This window comes from Ptychodera flava, chromosome 17, assembly GCF_041260155.1.
Source record: "Ptychodera flava strain L36383 chromosome 17, AS_Pfla_20210202, whole genome shotgun sequence".
NCBI lineage: Eukaryota > Metazoa > Hemichordata > Enteropneusta > Ptychoderidae > Ptychodera > Ptychodera flava.
In genome coordinates this window covers 6940403-6957336 of record NC_091944.1, presented here as the reverse complement: position 1 = coordinate 6957336, position 16934 = coordinate 6940403, and the positions used below count along the sequence as shown (strand labels likewise).

The 16934-nt window shown below is 36.6% G+C and overlaps 1 protein-coding gene across 1 annotated transcript; it reads left to right on the top strand.

The window, feature by feature from the left end:
* The first annotated feature begins 296 nt into the window (after positions 1 to 296).
* Positions 297 to 12994, top strand: LOC139116606 (gamma-aminobutyric acid type B receptor subunit 1-like). Its single transcript, XM_070679202.1, has 8 exons — positions 297 to 374; positions 3394 to 3531; positions 5185 to 5355; positions 6674 to 6775; positions 10837 to 11031; positions 11606 to 11761; positions 12200 to 12322; positions 12908 to 12994. Exons 1-8 carry the CDS (start codon positions 297 to 299, stop codon positions 12992 to 12994), a joined length of 1050 nt encoding a protein of 349 aa, XP_070535303.1.
* Positions 12995 to 16934: the final 3940 nt, after the last annotated feature.

Genomic DNA, 16934 nt, shown 5'->3' with positions numbered 1-16934 from the left:
TAATTTTGAAGACTGTGTATGTATCTCCACGACCTCTGTCAGGCAATTCCCCACATGCTAATACGTGACACTTTCTCTCCTACCCGATCTAGAAACTCCACACGGTCAATGGTAAAATGCCAAATATCTCGAATCGTCACCTGTTAATTCGCTGTTTGCGATGTGTCATGTTCACGTCCATTTTTGGCGCCTATCTAGTCAAAAGTCAACAAAAGAAAGTGTTAACCCTAGCTGGCTTTGTTCCAGTGGACGTGAAGTCGGGCTGGTCAGCCGGTGGAATCATCCCTGCCATAGAGATGGCTATTGATGATGTAAACAATAGCTCTGATATTTTAAGGGACTATGAGTTGGCGTGGGAATGGAAAGACGACGAGGTAAGAACCAAATGTGAAAATCATGATCAAATTTTCGAGTAATCCACAGCTTATGTGTAGACTCTGCATAGCTTGCTCAGTCTTCGTAATGTATGATTCACTCGCTGCCATTGAGGATTTAGATTATTTTCACGGATTCTTCGTATTAGTCTGTTGTAGACGAGTAACAAAGGCATAACCTAAAAACTCCAACTGATAATGTATGTCCTGCACACTAAAACGTTTTATAACTCATTCCTGTATTTATTCAATCCTCTGTATTAATTTTATTCTCATACTTGAAATTTGTATTCGTAAAATACAGTGAAAAAACATCGGGTTGAGCAAGAGAGATAATTAAGATAGAATGCGCCTCGGGGATAGATATTCAGACAAACTTTTACAATTAATAATTTTCTAATCTACCACTTGTAGGATTCATTTTAAAGTTCTTGGTGTAAGAAAACTTTAAACCGTCTTAGCTTTTAGAAAATCCAGAAATTATTCTTCTCCATAGCGTTAACACAAGAATTGCGGCCATTTCAATTTCAACTATAATCGGTAAATCTTTGGTTATTTGTTTCTTTACTACCAAACTTTGCACGGCAACCCCAGATTCTTATTCCTATTTATATTCTCATTTTTGAAAGAGAATGATTTAAAGATTCCTTGAGGAAAACCAAACGAGGGCTGCTTCGAGAGTATGGCAATGACGAGTTTTCATGTCTCAGAACGTCTCAGATGAGGAATGGCATCATATAATTGTTCAAATCTCTCTCTCTCTCTCTCTCTCTCTCTCTCTCTCTCTCTCTCTCTCTCTCTCTCTCTCTCTCTCTCTCTCTCTCTCTCTCTCTCTGCAGATTTTGAAATATTTTACAGCCAGTTTCATAATATACATTTTTACTTCAGTGTCGAATAATTTTCATATAATATGTCATTGAATTTTAAATTCCATTTTATAATTTTGCATGTTAACGAGGAATCGGGCCATGTATTGGACATGTGTTCATATAACAAAGTATGCAAATGTATGAATTTGTCGAGGGAAAATTCAGGCACAGCTCATTTCGTCAGGTATATTTTAAGAACTGTGACAACCAAAGTAAGGGCGACGTCACTGTTTATCTACAAGATATCAAAAATAACCCACTCATACTAAGAGGTTAACTTATCTTCCTCGAAATCTCTAAGATCATTATCCTATAAAACAAAATTAATCAGTTTTGAAGAAAATTCGAAACCTCACTTGAAATAGATGGTATTTCTTTATTAGATTAAGTACAATTTTGAAAAGGCACAGCGCCATATTCGTGGTCAGGTTTTCAAAGCAAGAAAATCAACGCATTTTAGCAATAATTCAACAATAACACTCAGCATTCCGATTTAAGGTTTATTCTAGTTACTCTATAAATAGACATCAAATCAGGTCCAATAATCGTTATCATTCAAGGTAACTAAGAAAGTTACCAAGTCCAAGGAACATATTGAAAATGACAAAGGCAATAGGGTCATCTTGAACCACAAAATAGTGGTGGTACCAGGTGTCCGGAATGGGTAAGCGTACCCTGCCAGCTAGCCGCACCCGTCAAGATTGACCCAAAGCGACAAATCCATTGTTATTTGGTGAATTCACCAAATTACTTTTGTGAGTCAAAATTTGGTATGCTGTCACTCATCATTTGAGTAACAGACAGGTCATATTTTGATACAACATCTCCGTATCTACCGTAGAACTTCTTAAATGATTTCACTAATCTACTTTCTGAGAACCCTTGCCTCACTAACTTTTGAGCTAATAGGCTGTGTCTAACTCGAAAGTCTTCATATGAATTGCATGCTCTACTGTATCTAAGGAGTTGTGAAATATACACACCATAAGCTGGAGATGATGGTATATTGCTCGACAAAAAGGGAAAGTTTATGATTTCAAAATTGAAATCGTCTCTTCTGTCATACAGCTTAGTATATAGTGTATTTTGTCTAATTTCAAACAATACGTCTAGGTATGAAGCAGAGTCCACACTTTCAGTTGTTTCTTTTATTTCTAAATCATCTGGGTAGATGTGGTGTAGATAATTGGATATACCAGGATTGTTTAAACTGATGAGATCATCGATATATCTGTGGGTGTTGTTAAATCGCTTGGCAATCCTTTTACACCCAGATTTCTGAAGTGATTGTATGAACTCTGCTTCATACGAATACAAAAATAAGTCTGCAAGAAGTGGGGCGCAGTTTGTGCCCATGGGAATGCCTATGGTTTGCCTGAATGTCATGCCAGCAAACTTGATAAATATGTTGTCAATTAGGAAATATAGCATTTGAATCACCTCAACATCACTGTATTTGAGTTTGGCATCGCTGTTGTTGGTGAAATAGCCCAAGTTGCGCTTGATGGCAATGTATTCATACCTACGACTACCATTCTTGTAAAAGAAGGCTTTCTTCACGAGAGATGATAGCCTGTCTTTAAGTTTGTTATGTGGGATGGTTGTGTACAACGTTGAAAAATCAAATGTGTGGATTGAATTGTACATGTTTTTGTTACTCTATAAAATATTTATTGCCAAAATACTGAAAAAACAGTGCCTAGCAACGGCAGCGATTATTTCACCAATATGGTTAACGAATTTTGTACTTACCAATATCAGTGCTCCTACGTAAACGATTAAACCTTAGCATTTAGTTAACCGATTACTTACGTTATAATATAGTTAATCGATTAAAAGAATGTTGCATGGTCATATTTTTGGCAGTTTTTAAATCTTCACTGGACCGGGTAACCATGGAAACCGGTCAGTACATCGTTCACCGGCCCGCTAACATCCCGGAGTTACTAAACTGTTACTAAAAAAAGAACGTGACAGTGTGCAAACTATGACCATAACCGAAATGCTGTTTACCCACGAAGACAATAAAGCTATAGTTGTGAAATGTTTTAGAGGTAGTAATGATGATGATGATGATGATGATGATGAGTTCTCACCGTCTGAACAAAACAACACTTCTAAGCCAAATCTATGTAAATTCTCTCTGGCAGTGCAATCCTGGATTGGCAAGCTACCTCCTCTATCAACATCTCTTTCAAGGCACGCAAAAGATAATGGTGCTCGGCGGTGGTTGCTCGGTGTCGACGGTTCCCATTGCTGCGTGCTCGTGGTACTTTAATATGATTCAGGTAAGGTTTGACAGGTTTATCTGTTAAGAATTTTTTTACAATTTTTCGCTTCATTTTGTTTTAATGTCAACATACAGTTTCTGGTTCTACTCCTAAGAGCATGTTTAGTAATACTAAGCTATTTATTAAGTTCGTCAGCTCAGCCCTAGACTGCATCATTAACGTTAAAAAATTAATTCTGGTCCGGACGAGAATTCAGTGGTTAACAACAACAGTGCATTTCACAGATACAAAAACTGGGTAATGGAGCGAAAGAGTTTGTGTTTCAACTGTTTTAGGGAATAAAACAAGAAATTGCTCCCGAATACAGGACAAACATTTTTAAAAAGTATGAAAAGTTACAGCTACTGGCTCTGTAATGTAGTATATCCCTCAAAAAATACAACAAATTAAACAAAAATTTTAAGTTTTTTGTTCAAACTTTAAAACCTTAAACCACAATTTTCTTTCCATTATCAAGAATAAAAGGTAAATGTCATTATGCCAATGTTTTACTAGAGAAACATTTTCAAATATAACTTTATAGCACTACATTAAAAAAACTTTCGATTTTCGAGAAGACAAGTCAGTGAAACTTCAGTTGCTTCACACTAGCTGGTTTCAAATGAGCATGCACAAACAGTAGACCAACGAAGTTTTGGAAAAAATTAAGAGTCCTGAAGACTGTCTCTGAGTCGCATTCTACGTGATAGCATCGTAATATCTTACACATCACCGCATACTCTTGGAAAACTATCAATGCAGATTAGGAAAGACTCTGAGATGAAGGGTATATGGAAAATTACAACGCGATTGGCGAAGGGAAACATCAGTATCAACACGGAGAAGTTGTATTTACCTTCCATTCCAAGAGTTAAAGAAAGTTTTTATTCATTCTGAATGGGTAATGAGATGGAAATAGACATGCAAATTTCCGACAGCTGACACAGTTTATCTGGCGAGGGAAGATGTTTCCTGGAATTTCACGGAGGGTTACATTCTGCCACACATTTCTGTCATACGAATGTCAATTGATTTTTTTTTTAGAAACGATGGCAGAAAAAATGAAAACACTGAAATTGCAACTCAGATTAATAAAATAAAATGGTTCTATTTCTTCTCAGTCATTCTCTGTTTTCCATAATCTTCATGTCATTGAATACACAAAAACTTAACAAAGAACAGAGACCACTGAATTTGTGTACATAACGCATAATGTTGTCATCCGAAATGGCATTTTTACGTTACACAAACAGTATGCAAACTACCAGTGCCATGAAGCAACGGCTGATTTAGTAAGAGTGATGTTTAAAGTTTCCTCACGGTCTTTTAGTTTCGAATATCGTACTACCTTAGAGCGTACCAAAGTGTCCCTGTATCGAAGACGTATTTGGTTCCGAATTTAACACACGGACTGCAGGCGTCTAGCCATACGCATAAAGCTACATATGCGCATTGCGAAAAGTCTTGAATGTCATTAACCTTCTGTCTGCCAGTTTATCTATCTGTTTATCTATTCCGTGGTCGGCTTGTCGGTCTGTCGGTCTGTCCATCTATCCATTGCACTACATTTTGCTAAATTCTTCAAATTCTTCTTCCATCTGTCCATCACAGTTGTGTCATGTCTCCCCATCTTATTGTTTTACACTACATCGTACATTTTCTCCATTCCAGGTGTCATATTCAGCTGCTTCACCGGAGCTGTCGGACAAAACCAAATATCCACTATTTTTCAGGACCACACAGTCTGAAAACAGATACAATGCTGCGAGAATTACGATTATGAAGTATTTCAATTGGACTCGAGTAGCAACGGTATATGGGCAACATAGAATGTTTGTTGGGGTATGTATGTATCGACACTGTTATATACTTTGAAGTGTTTCTGTAACACTCTAGTCGGGGATGGGGCAGACATGTCCAAATTAAGAGTGTAGGTTGACCTTAGTTAGATATGTCCAAATTAAGAGTGTAGGTTGACCTTAGTATAAGTATACTTAGGCAGAGCATAGCCCATAATGGGTTTGTTATTTAACTTACCAAAATGTTCCATTTTGAAACCTTAAATATATAGGCATACATGATACAAAACACGATTAAGGATATAACTGCAGAATTTTAATGTTTCGATAAACGTGTGTAAAGACAGCTGTGCGTTTGATGGCAGCTTCTATCAAATCTTGGAGCCATCAAATCTTGGAGCCATAAAAGGTACTAGACTATGATATATGGTTTCATATTGATAGTAAACCGAGCCTTCTATGTCACTGTATCGGATAATTCTCAGATCAGTTCGCAAGATTACGATACCTGAGTAGATTTTACAGTTAAGTATGAGTGTTCTTCCTTATTGCCATAATTGAGAGTATACAACGTGATCTTTGAAAGAAATGTTCTCTTTAGACTCATTGACTTGTGCTACACAATATACAGGCTTGGCAAACAAGTTAACTGCCTGTATATTAACGGCCGGTAATAGGAAATACAGAAATGTCGTTGTGAGAGGTCAATAACTGTGGAGTGAAATCTGCCATTTTGAAGTAATCGCTTTCACACATGATTGGGATCTCTCAAGTTTGATATTTGTTGTATTATGTTGGTGTGGAACAGCTAAATCGCCAGATTTAGACCTCAAGCCTAACGTTGAATTCAATTCAGTACCACAACTCTGTGTATGAGACGGACACATTGCACATACAAAACAAACGATTAGCTTGCGTATTACGACACATTTCAAAGAAATCCCGACTCATTGATTAAATATAGTAAACCTACAAGGGGCAGCTCTCTCTGGACTGAGAAATGAATAGCTGATTACACTTTATCTACAGTGTAACTGTTTTTACAATTTTCGCGGAGAGTTGAAGAGCTGAAGAGGTTTTCTCAGCTGAAACTAAATAAAAAAGACACATTTTCTCGTTTTGGCTTTCATCTGAAACCGTAAAAATAGCTACATATAGATAATTGCAATCAGCTTGTCAGCTATTGGTCGAGACAGGGCTGCCCAATGCTGGTTTACTATAATCAATCCATGTTTGATACTTAAGCTAATCGTATATATCGAACAAACAATGTGTCCGTCCCACGTACCGAGTTGTGTCACCGAACTAAAACCCACTTTCATCACTCTCATGCAAAGTTTCACGGATTTTCTATTCCGTAGGTGATAGCGGATCTTATAGATCGAATGAGAAGTCAAGGTATAGATTTGTTAACGTCACTGGCGATCGATTACGATCCAACTGAGCAGCTAAGAATCATCAAGGTAAATAATGAACTTTTAATTCATTGACATTACTTTCGTTGACTTTTTCGAGCTGCACAAATTAAAATGCAGTATAGCTAATGAAATATCTGACGAAAATGTTTCTGAGCGGCCACATGACACATAGTGTCAGAATTACACTCCAGTACATGTACCTAAACTTTGCGACTCTTTTGTAATTGCACTTCACTGAATAACATATTTTTTCACTTTGTACTTTGTGAATAAAATTTTTTATGGGTATCAATTAAACATAGTTAACATTAAACTAAACACATGTGCAAAAAAAGAATTAACATTAACTTTCTTCCACACTCATTCCATGATTGTTAAGTTCAGACAGCGGTATATTATCCTGAGCAAGAAGTGTCAAAAACAGACGAAAACTTCAAAACCCTCTGACACTTACAGATTATTACACCCTTGATTCTTTTAACATTACTTAGGAGACCGATGGTCGAATCATAGTCGTACATTCCTACCAAGATGGAGCAAGGTCACTGTTGTGTGCCGTAAGTTCACCAATCATGATCACTTCATGCCAGGTAGGACGTTTCTACCCTGGGGACGACAAGCTTTAATTTTTATACAACCGCAGACCTGCCGTGACAAAGTTCCGTGAAGCCAATAAATGTTTTTATAATGGGGAGAGATATTGTTGTAAACAAAACATGCAAACAAACCCTAGGAAATAATAATAATAATAATAATAATAATAATAATAATAATAATAATACTTCATTACAATATGTATAAAAACAAAAATACAATGGAATTCAGAGTGGATTTGCAGAGCTCAGGCCAGAAACAAATAACACGTGACACATGCACAAGTTAAAAAGACACCAAAAATAACACCATAACTCGTTAAAAAGTCGAACAGCTGTTAGATAAAAACAAAACGATTGATTTTTGTCCTGATGGATCTATAACGGGTGCCTGACTGTTAAAAATCAAATAATGTATGTTCTTGATGATTAACGTCTCTAATTATGGAATTTGATTTCCTAATGGCTCGGGTCTTAAAGAGCGACTCAAGATCATCACCGATGATTTTAGATGCTGTCTTAACTATTCAGTTTGGCGCGATCCTATTGAGTAGAGCGACTATACTAAACCATAATCGAGAATTTAGGGACACTCTTGACAACAGCCCGGTAGAATTCCTTCAGTATAACTTCGTTAACGCCGAAGATTTTCAGGCGTTGTTATGCTTTTTTGACTATGTGATCGACATTAGTATTCCAAGTCATTTGATAGCAGCATGCCCAGGAATTTAAACGTGTGAACAATTTCAACATCTCTGCCGAGAATCCTCAATTGTATGTGATCGATCTATATATGTTTCTCAAGTCAAATATCATCTGTTCTTTCTTGTCTACATTCAATTGCAAATTATTATGATGGCGCCAATCAACTACCTCGTCCACCTGGTCTCGGTATGCTGTTTCATTGTTATTGAGAATGAAACCTGTCGCAGTCGTGTCATCTGCGAATTTGACAATCAGAGAACCATGATTGGATGAGGCGCAATCATGTGTTATTAGCGAGCATGGAATTGAGGAGATGACACATCCGTGAGGGGCACATGTATTTAAAGAGGTAGATTCCGACAGAAACGACCCCAATTTGCCCATTTGGGGACGCTTAGACAGGAAATCAAAAATCCAATTACAAAGTGAGTTATCAAGACCAAGGCAGACTAACTTGTAGATTAGCAGGTATTATAGTATAAATCCGAACTGTAATCAATAAAAAACATTTTGGCATAAGAATTTGTCTTTCGAATATGACTGAGTACATGATGGAGAGAATTAGAAACAGCATCTTCAACGCAATGATTGCTGAGATGAGCAAATTTATGAGGGTCAAGTCAAGAAGGGAGAGCAGACTTTATGTGCTGTAAAAACAGACGTTCAAATGCTTTCATGATGACAGGGGTTAACGCAACAGGTCTGTAGTGATTAAGCTGAGTGATGGTAGCTTTCTTACGAACCGATATGATGATTGACTTCTTACATATATTTAGGACCTTACACATGTTTTAAAGACCAAAGATACCAGCAAAAACTTCCGAAGTTGATCAAAACATGATCGTAAAAGACGTGGTGATATGTTGTCTGGGCCTATCGCTTTCCTTACATTCATGTTCGAAAACATACGAGTAACATCCTGGCATTTACAAAACACTAGTGGCATTAGTATCAATAATAATGATTTGCTGAATTCATAGAGGGTTATTGGGATGTCGAAATGACTGTAGAAAATGTTTACTTCATCTGTATGTGAGGCCCTTTTTATCGGTTGATGTTGATTTTGATATTGGTCTGACATTAACTATTCATTGAATTCCTTACCACAGGTCTCTGGGGTTACCTTTTGTTTAATCACTTACTTGCTTATAACTTTACTGGTCACCCGCCTTTTTTAGCCAAATGCTTGGGTTTCGGTTTATGTCTGATATTCTTACCAAACCAGGATTTGTCATTCGGATACTAAGTAAATGATTGGAGTGGAATGCAGATATCTTCGCAAAATTTTATGTAATCCATGACCGTCTCTGTGCACTCATTAATGTCACTCGCCGATTCCCGGAATATATCCCAATCGGTAATTTCGAAACACGCACGCAGGCTTTCAATTACAGCATATGTCCACAGACGAACTGATCGTTAAACAGGTTTACTAATTTTCAGTTTTTGTTTATAGGATGGAACTAAATAAATAATATCATGATCTGAATTACCGAGAAGTGTATGAGGTATTGAGCTGTAAGCATTATGTATTGTCATGTAGCAGTGGTCCAATGTGTTGGCTCCTCTTTTTGCACAATTCACGTGTTGGTAGTATTTTGGAAGCCTAAGATCATTTCTGAGACCAGTTTTGTTGATGTCTCCTTCAATAATTGATACAGATTCGGAATGTCGATTTTCGTTCTGAGTTACGAAGTCCGATAATCGATCGATGGCAAAAACAAAATTTGCTTATGGTGGTATGTACACTACGGTGAGAACTATACAGGAAAATTCCCTTGGTAGATACAATGGTCTGCATTTGTAATAGATTCCAGTTCAGGAGTACAAACTAGACTGAGCACTTTGACATCTGTACACCATGAATTATTTATCATAAAACATACACCACCTCCCTTTGTCTTGTTTGGAAGCTTGAAAGAGTGGTCATTTTGGAATGTTGTGAAGCCAGGTGGCTGAATAGCCGGGTCAGGAATTGCAGGATCGAGCCACGTTTCCGAAAACAGAAAATGCAACAGTCTAGTTTGTACGCTAAAATTGAGTTCATCAATTTTGTTGCAAATAGAACAAACATTTGCTAAAAGATTCTTGGTAATATGGGGGTGTTTAGGCCGACGCAGCCTCACTGAAACACCTCCACGTCGTCCCCGCTTTAGTATTTGTCGAGTATGATTTGATATGCTACGTTCACCGGAAATATCAGGAAGTATTTCAGTAACAGGAAGAATGGGATGTGGAGTCATCTGCGAATCATTGACGCTCTTTCTAATAAAAAAAGCTGACGCATTGTTTACGTAGATGAACATGAAGACATACAGAATAACGAGAGCTCGCAGAACCATGTCATCATTTGCCGCCGCCATTGTCCTTAAATGTCTGTGACAGAAGCTTTAAGGGAATGTAAACTTATGAAAACGTATGTGACAAAATACCACGTGAGTTTTAGGTGAAGGGTCTTGCTTCATTGCGATTATAGCCCTCAATCTCTCACTAATTACACGTCATGGTTACGCCATGGGAATCATATAACGTGTGACACTCAATAACAGTTTAGACTTTCTTTTGAAATGTCCGTTGTTCAAAACCCTGTTTAAGATTGCTACGATTCATTTAAGTAATGTGCCGTGTTTTAGTAAAGTCCAGAATTTCGTAGACAGATTTTGATTCTTCTAAAATTTAGTGTTATTGAAGATATGCATATGAGGACAAGCACTGGGAGTTTCGTTCACAATCGCGTGTTTTATTTAAGTATTGTCCCATATGCAGTAAGTATGTTTTTCGTCCGATTGTTTGGGTTTTATTATGCAGGCATACAAACTCGGAATGTACGGAAAAAACTATGCATGGATGATACCTGGCTGGTGGACACCCGATGGATGGCGACAACGTGACGAAACGATTAACTGTACTGCGGATGAAATGGGCAAGGTAGTAGAAAGTGCGATAGGGACAGGGCAGGAAATCGAGGACGCTTTGTCAAATGTACAAACTAGTAATGGAGAGGTCAGTTTGTGTGTTTGAAAGTTAGAAATAAAACTGTTGGTGATTTGTATCTATGGTATCTGAACGATGTTTTATCTTTCCCATATTTCTCCTTTTTCTTCAAAAGCAGTTTCTGGTGTTGCTAAATGAACCAAGTCTAAATGTCATCGTCACATGTTTTTTGTTTGTTTGGGTTTTTTACTCATTAATATATTATAAATAAACATTATCACGGAAATGGATCGCTTGTGTTGCATACTTTAAGCCGGTAAACAGTTACCCTCATTAAAACCTCACTAAAAGCTACAGTTTGTATTACATTACTGTGTGTTTTTAGGAAGGTGTTACCTAGTTTGTACCAGATATACAATTTTCCTTCAAAGGAAGAGCTTGGGTTAATTACACAATTAACTTTCTTTAAATCAACAGAAAGTATGTCATCTGTAAATTGTAACCAGAAAGTAAAACGTTTATGAACAGAGCTGCTTCGATTTAGTAGTATGACAACGGTGAGATGGAGTTACTTTTTTGTATAAATCATTATTTATTATGTTTTCCTCGCATTTTTGTTTGGATAACCACTTGTCTCTTACAGACATTTGACGAGTACGAAGAACGATACAAAGACCTCTTTGAAACCAACGATGAATATAGGAACCTCGATCCTCATGTAGAACATGGGTATGGTTATGACGCAATATGGGCAATTGCGTTGGCTTTGAATTCAAGTATTGACCAAGTGGCACGTAAGGTAAGAATGGCTATATTTTTTCGAGATTTATATTTGTTGTCCCATTTCATGGTAAAAATGAACTACTTTATACATATTGTTGAAAACTCCACTCATATTTAGTGAAGTCGCTCAGAAAGACAAAACCAGTCAGTTTTCAATGTCAATCAAATTTTACAACTCTGCTAGACTAGCCCACTAGTCTCTGTGCGCCTTTCTGTGTTTTAATGAAATTCAGAAACAGAAACAGTTGTTCAAAACGTTTCTTTTTACGAGGAGTTAAGGTTTACAGAGTCTAAGCTCTCTAATCTCTGACCTTATTGTGTTATGCTCAGCGTTCGTATACAGGTTTCATTTTATATGCAAACATCCCGTACATACTCAAACCCCTAACATGTACTTCATGTTATTCTCTCACTTCCATTTTTCGTTTCTTTTTATTGTTCTTTCCTCGTACAGACAGCAATAGACGCCAATGGACAAATAAGACAAAAACGACTTGACGATTTCACCTATGAGGACAACGAAACAGCTCAAATATTCAAAAGGTCCTTTCAAAATATTACCTTTCGTGGAACTACGGTAGGAATACAATCGTAATACTATGTAGTTGTCGACCTCATTTTTCGATTACATGGTTTACTTTAAAACATCTTTCGGTGACATGTGAAAGACCAAGTCGATTTTTTAAATATGATCAAATGTTACTTAATTAATACCTAATTTCACTCTAGACTCTTGTACTGACTACACTCGCATTAAGACTCTTGTACACATTAATTTAATTAATAATTACACTTCTCGGAATACGTCTTGCACTTCCGTATTGTTATGTCAGTCCTACGACCCTCTTGTCAAATCTGAATAAAATTGTTTCAACTTCATTAAAATATGGTGACTTTCAAAATAATACGACGTAAAGTGAATGGACTTCGTAAATTAAGCTGAACGGCCTTTCTTTGAAAGAAGCGTTTTTTTCATATCGCTGAGCCCTCTTGCCTACATCAAGTCATGTGATCATCGATGCTTTTAAACGGAGAAGGTGCTACATTTTACCACAACATTGATGGCATTTATATTTAATTTACATTGATATTATCAAAGCAAGTTTTAAGCATCATTCCCTCAATCTTCTTTTCTGGGGACTTAAAATAATTCATCCTACAGGGTCTGGTTTCATTCAACGAACATGGTGATAGAATTGGGAAGACGGCCATTTATCAAATACAAGGTGAGATGAGAGTCATTCAATAATTTACCGCGAGACGTCAAAGACCTGGTCCTTGTCTTTAAGAAAAAATGAACTTTGAGAATTCCCTGCTGTTCTCATATTTTTGTTACTGAACAATTGAATGTGATTAGCGAAGAGTGTCTTTAGAGTGTTATTAGTTAGACCGATGTAAACATTTTCCTTGTTAATACCCGTTCACACACACACACACACACACACACACACACACACACACACCACACACATATATATATCATATATATATATATATATATATATATATATATATATATATATATATATATATATATATATATATTATATATATTATATATATATATATATATATATATATATCCATCCACCAGTAATTTCGATTGCTCTAACAACTGAGCAAGTGGATCAGTCACTGCATGTGGGCGGTCCTATGTGTCTCTTTGATGGGGCAACTCTTGATTTTGTTGTGCGTGGATGGTGAGTAAGACGGCTAAACTCATCACCTAACCTTTCAGCCTAAGGATCCACTACTGGATCTGGATTCAACAAGGTCTCGCGCATAGATATATATATATATATATATATATATATATATATATATATATATATATATATATATATATATATATATATATATATATATATATATATATTATATATATATATTATATATATATATATATATATATATATATATATATATAATATACACACAAAATGTAATACAATGTGCCCTCCCGGTTATCACCATAATGGCTTTATGGCAACCTCTGAACTTGGCACAGAGAGTACGGTTACACATTGTGGAGGATTGAAAATATGGACTCACCAGAGTGCTCCAACGGCAATACATACCATGAGCGAAGCATAGTGCCAACAGTGAACGCCCCTTATATTACGCAAGAGGCTGCCCAACAATCTCAGAGTGCTCTAACTACTATCAAAGCAGTGAGCGAAATACACAAAATGTATATATATATATATATATATATATATATATATATATATATATATATATATATATATATATATATTATATATATATGGATTTCATGTAATATTCAATCACTTTCTACAAATACCCGTCTATTGAGTATATTGTTAAATGAATAGAAATGATATAATGTAACCTTCCAAGTTAAAAAACAATTAAAAATAATGCTTACAGTCTTGCTTTTTCCAGGGATGCGAATCTGTTGGCCTGGCGTTTTTAATTCCGAATCGTCAATTCGTTTCAACTTTCATGTAAACTAACTGCTAATGTCGTATATTTGTTTTATTTATTCTACAGATGGCATTTCTCGCTTTCTCGGCGAATGCGACTTAAAGGGACATATGGTTCTTTTCAGGCCGTTTCAATGGAAAGGTATTGTTGGCGATATTTTCGCCAAAAGAAGTCAACCTGATCTATATCAGGCGTCAAGATTGTGGCGTTTTCCCCTTTGGTTGTTCTGTGTTATTAGTCGCATCATTCCATTTTATCAACTGCAATAGGAACTCGCGTTCAAATCTCACACTTTCCAGAAACAAATCTGGTTGCAATTTTTAAATACCGTGCTGCAATCTATAACTACTAGCGCTTGTAAGCCTGTTTCAGATTGGTCTGCGGGCGGATGCACACGATTTGAACGCGATCTCTTGCGGCAGAAGTTCAAATAAAGTGAGGCGAATAGCAGCTAACGAGGAAAGCAAAGGAAATGCAAAGATGACAACGTCACCGTCTCTACATCTGATTGTAACCAAATTGCCGTAAAAGTGTAACATCGAAGAATCCTAAGACATTTAATTTATTGACACGTCTTATTGTATGTAAAAACCGATGTCGTACCTTGCCTCTATGAAGTATTTATTAATGCAAACATCTTGACAGTAGTAAATGGGTTGTAAGCAGTATTTTCAAACTCGATTAATATATATATATATATATATATATATATATATATATATATATATATATATATATTATATATATTAAAATTTGATAAATATTTTTTTTCTGTGGCGACATTTTGAAACCAATTCACAGCGTTTGTTTAACAGCGTATATTTGTCAGCATTGATAATGTGCAGCCTTCCTGATATAAAAACATTGCATCCCTAGCTTATGTTAGAGTAGCTCGATGCTTTGTCAATAATTGACCACGAAATGTCAAAGATTTGGTCCTTGCTTTTTAAGTTCCATACAAACTTTAAGAATTGTGTACTATTTTTGTATTTCTCGTCACGGAATGATCGCATTTGTTTAGTGAAGTGCATCTTGAAGATTTTATCATTGAGGCCGATGTAAAGCGAGAATAAGGATTTATTCGATGCTGCAATGGGGAGCTTCGACGATGCTGAAATATGTGAGCTGTTATGTGGGTCTGTATATCCTTAACACATTCGCAAAGAAGTATGATAAAGATCAACTCGGCTTATACCGGAATGACGGGCTTGCTAAACTCAAGAATACCACGGCCAGCGAGGCACAGAAGACCTAAAAGGAAATGACAAAAGTCACGATTGAGACAAATCAGAAAATAACAAACTTCTTGGTTGTGACATTTATTCTGAATGACTTCAAGTTCTATCCGTATCGAAAACCCAACGACCAAACGATGTATGTTCACAAGAAGTTTAAGTACCAATCAACTAAAATTAAACACATACCTGACGCAATCAGCAAACGCACCTCAATAATATCCAGTGATAAGGGCATCTTTGATAATTACAAAGGTCACTACAATACGGCGCTCAAGACAAGCGGATAGATCGAACAAATTGAACATGTCACGCCCAACCAATCAGCGAGGTGAAGCAATAACAGGAAACATCACATAACGTGGTTCAACCTTCCTTTCAGCAAGAACGTGGAAACTGATATCGGCAAGAAATTTCTTCAACTTGTTTACAAACACTTTCAAAAGGGTCTAACCTTCATAATATCTTCAATAGGAACAAAATTACAATGATTTGCAGCTGTATGAAGAATATGGCAAGTATAATCAAATCGCATGATAAGAATGTTATCGCTGGAGATCAACCAGCTGATTGTAGTTGGTGGGACAACTACATGCCCCTTGAAGGGTAACTGTCAAGTCAAAGGCGTGGTTTACAAGGCCAAAGTAGCAACGGAGGACAACACGGAGAAGGTTTACATCGGCCTCACAGATAACACCTTCAAGACCCGCTTCACTAAACACATGCAATCATTCCGTGACGTGAAATTCAAAATAGTACAGAACTGTCAAAGTTTCTCGAAATTTGAAAAGCAAGGACCAAGTCTTTGACATTTCGTGATAAATTATTGACAAAGCATCGAGCTAATCTAACACAAGCAAGCGATGTAATCTTAGTATATAAGGGGGCATCATGTGCCAGTGGCTAGAGCAGTGGACGCACGATCACAGGATGGTGAGTTCGAGCCCCGGCATGGCTATGGTGTTGTGTCCTTGAGTAAGGCACTTTATTCCTCATTGCTTCTTCCCACCCTGGAGTGATTGGTACCTGGTAGGACAGTGGTTGTAATGTGTGCGTTTAGCTCTGCTGCGCTGATTGGCTGCACATGTGAGCTGTTGTTTGCTCCCCAGGGAGTTGAGTGGTATTATATTAGGTTCAGTGACCAGGGGTAATAATAATTATAAAGCGCCTTAGGCACAAGAACCTGTTGATATGTGCGCTATATAAGAACCCATTATTATTATTATTATTATTATTATTATTATTATTATTATTATTATTATTATAAGAAAAGCTGCATATTGTCGATGCTGACAAATCTACGTTGTTAAACAAATGCTGTGGGTCGGTTTCAAATGTCGCCACAAAAACAAATATTATTTGTGAAATTTTATCACCAACTACTAATAGAATTGTATGTCCGTAACGTGTAAATGAGAGTGTAGGGCTAAAAATTCTTTCATTTCTGTCTGAAGATTGCAGGATGCATGAAACTTAATTAACAGAAATTTTTACTTTGTACTTGAA